This window comes from Suncus etruscus, chromosome 6 (genome assembly GCF_024139225.1).
Source record: "Suncus etruscus isolate mSunEtr1 chromosome 6, mSunEtr1.pri.cur, whole genome shotgun sequence".
In the NCBI taxonomy this organism is placed as follows: Eukaryota; Metazoa; Chordata; class Mammalia; order Eulipotyphla; family Soricidae; genus Suncus; species Suncus etruscus.
The window spans coordinates 37,776,490-37,778,666 of NC_064853.1; the positions used below are offsets into that span (position 1 = coordinate 37,776,490).

A 2,177-nucleotide genomic window follows, 5' to 3' on the forward strand; every position below is an offset into this window, starting at 1 on the left:
AGCCCCGTGTTTATGTCTCTGTATGTCTCTGGAGCTGAATTGCTGTGTCCTGCTTCAAACCCCGCTTCGAAAAGCTATGCATTGCAAAACGTGCTCATTGGAGCCATTAATCCAGACATCAGCTCAATTTATTTGATATATTTTTGTTTTGCAGGTTAAAGTTTTTTTTTGAATAACAATACAAAAACCTCTTCCTTACACCTATATTCATTGCAGCACTATTTACCATAGCAAGACTCTGGAAACAAGCCAGATGCCCTTCAACAGACGAATGGCTAAAGAAACTGTGGTACATATACACAATGGAATATTTTGCAGCTGTCAGGAGAGATGAAGTCATGAAATTTTCCTATACATGGATGTACACGGAATCTATTATGCTGAGTGAAATAAGTCAGAGAGAGAAAAATGCAGAATGGTCTCACTCATCTATGGGTTTTAAGAAAAATGAAAGACATTCTTGCAATAATAAATTTCAGACACAAAAGAGAAAAGAGCTGGAAGTTCCAGCTCACCTCAGGAAGCTCACCACAAAGAGTGATGAGTTTAGTTAGAGAAATAACTACATTTTGAACTGTCCTAATATTGAGAATGTATGAGGGAAATGGAGAGCCTGTTTAGAGTACAGGCGGGGGGTCGGGTGGGGAGGAGGGAGATTTGGGACATTGGTGATGGGAATGTTGCACTGGTGATGGGTGGTGTTCTTCACATGACTGAAACCCAAACACAATCATGTATGTAATCAAGGTGTTCAAATAAAAATAAATAAATAAAAAGTTTTTTTGAATAAAGATACTATTTACAGTTGCATGGGGGGGCGCAAAAAATATTTTTTCTTCCTAGGGGGGCATGCAAATAATTTCTGTCCTAGGAGGACAGAAAATAATTGAGAATCACTGGGCTACACCAATATTTTTGGCTCGGGACTTATAAAGACATAATAAGTCTGCAGCTCCGGGAACCCTGTGGCCGGGCGGGTCCTTTTCCTTTTCCGTCCGCCATCGCTGGTGGACCCACATCCAAGATGCAGATTTTTGTTAAAACCCTTACGGGGAAGACCATCACTCTCGAGGTTGAGCCCTCGGATACAATAGAAAATGTAAAGGCCAAGATCCAGGACAAGGAAGGAATTCCTCCCGATCAGCAAAGATTGATCTTTGCTGGCAAACAACTTGAAGATGGACGTACTCTATCTGACTACAACATCCAAAAGGAGTCTACTCTTCATCTCGTTTTGAGACTTCGGGGTGGTGCTAAGAAAAGGAAGAAGTCTTATAACACTCCCAAGAAGAAAAAGCATAAGAGAAAGAAGGTTAAATTGGCTGTCCTGAAATATTACAAGGTGGATGAAAATGGCAAAATCAGTCATCTTCGCCGAGAATGCCCTTCAGATGAATGTGGTACTGGAGTTTTTATGGCCAGCCACTTTGACAGACATTATTGTGGCAAATGCTGTCTGACCTATTGCTTCAACAAACCAGAAGATAAATAAATGATTACCTGTTTGGGTTAATAAAGGGCATGAGCTCTAACATTAATTGTTATGTTCTGGTCCATTGATTAAAGAATGATTTTTAAATATGAAAAAAAAATAAAGACATAATAAAATCATGTTTTCTAAAACCAAATCACCAAACTTAGACTTAATACCTACTTAATTGTAGTTTCAACCTTCCCCAAGGTACTGTTACCTGGTTAGCATAGACTTGTTCTGATTAGTACACCAGTGAGATCCTCTGCCATGCAGTTCCCTTTCACCTTCTACAGGTAGGTTACCTAAGTCTGATATAATCTTGTTTCTTTTATTTATGACTCCTTTGTCTTGCCTTTTAAAACTTTTCTCAAGAGTTCGTGGAACAGTGGCTAACGTGCCTGTTAACAAGCATGAATCTGTGGGAATCATGTTCCATCCCCAGGCTGCCTAATGGTTTGAGTTTAATCCTGGTCTTAGGTCTGTTCCCTAAAGTCACTGTGCAACAGGCCATCTCTTGCCTCACTACTGTCAGGTGTATGCAAGCACCCCAACCAGATGTGAGAGGCTGACAAGTACAACCAAGTTTATCTTAATGACATCGACAGAGGCAAGGGAAAGGGAAAATAAAAATTTATGGGTCCTGGAGAGATAGGTTGGGCAGTTACAGATCAGGCATTTTCCTTGAACATAGATGATCTGAATT

The 2,177-nt window shown here is 40.1% G+C and overlaps 1 protein-coding gene across 1 annotated transcript; it reads left to right on the forward strand.

The window, feature by feature from the left end:
* Positions 1-975: 975 nt before the first annotated feature.
* LOC126011332 (ubiquitin-40S ribosomal protein S27a-like) lies at positions 976-1,596 on the forward strand. Its single transcript, XM_049775095.1, has one exon. It carries the CDS (start codon positions 1,025-1,027, stop codon positions 1,490-1,492), a length of 468 nt encoding a protein of 155 aa, XP_049631052.1. The 5' UTR covers positions 976-1,024; the 3' UTR covers positions 1,493-1,596.
* Positions 1,597-2,177: the final 581 nt, after the last annotated feature.

Excerpts from the sequence above, each read along its gene's own strand:
- LOC126011332 (XM_049775095.1), top strand. The coding sequence starts at position 1,025 with ATGCAGATTTTTGTTAAAACCCTTACGGGGAAGACCATCACTCTCGAG.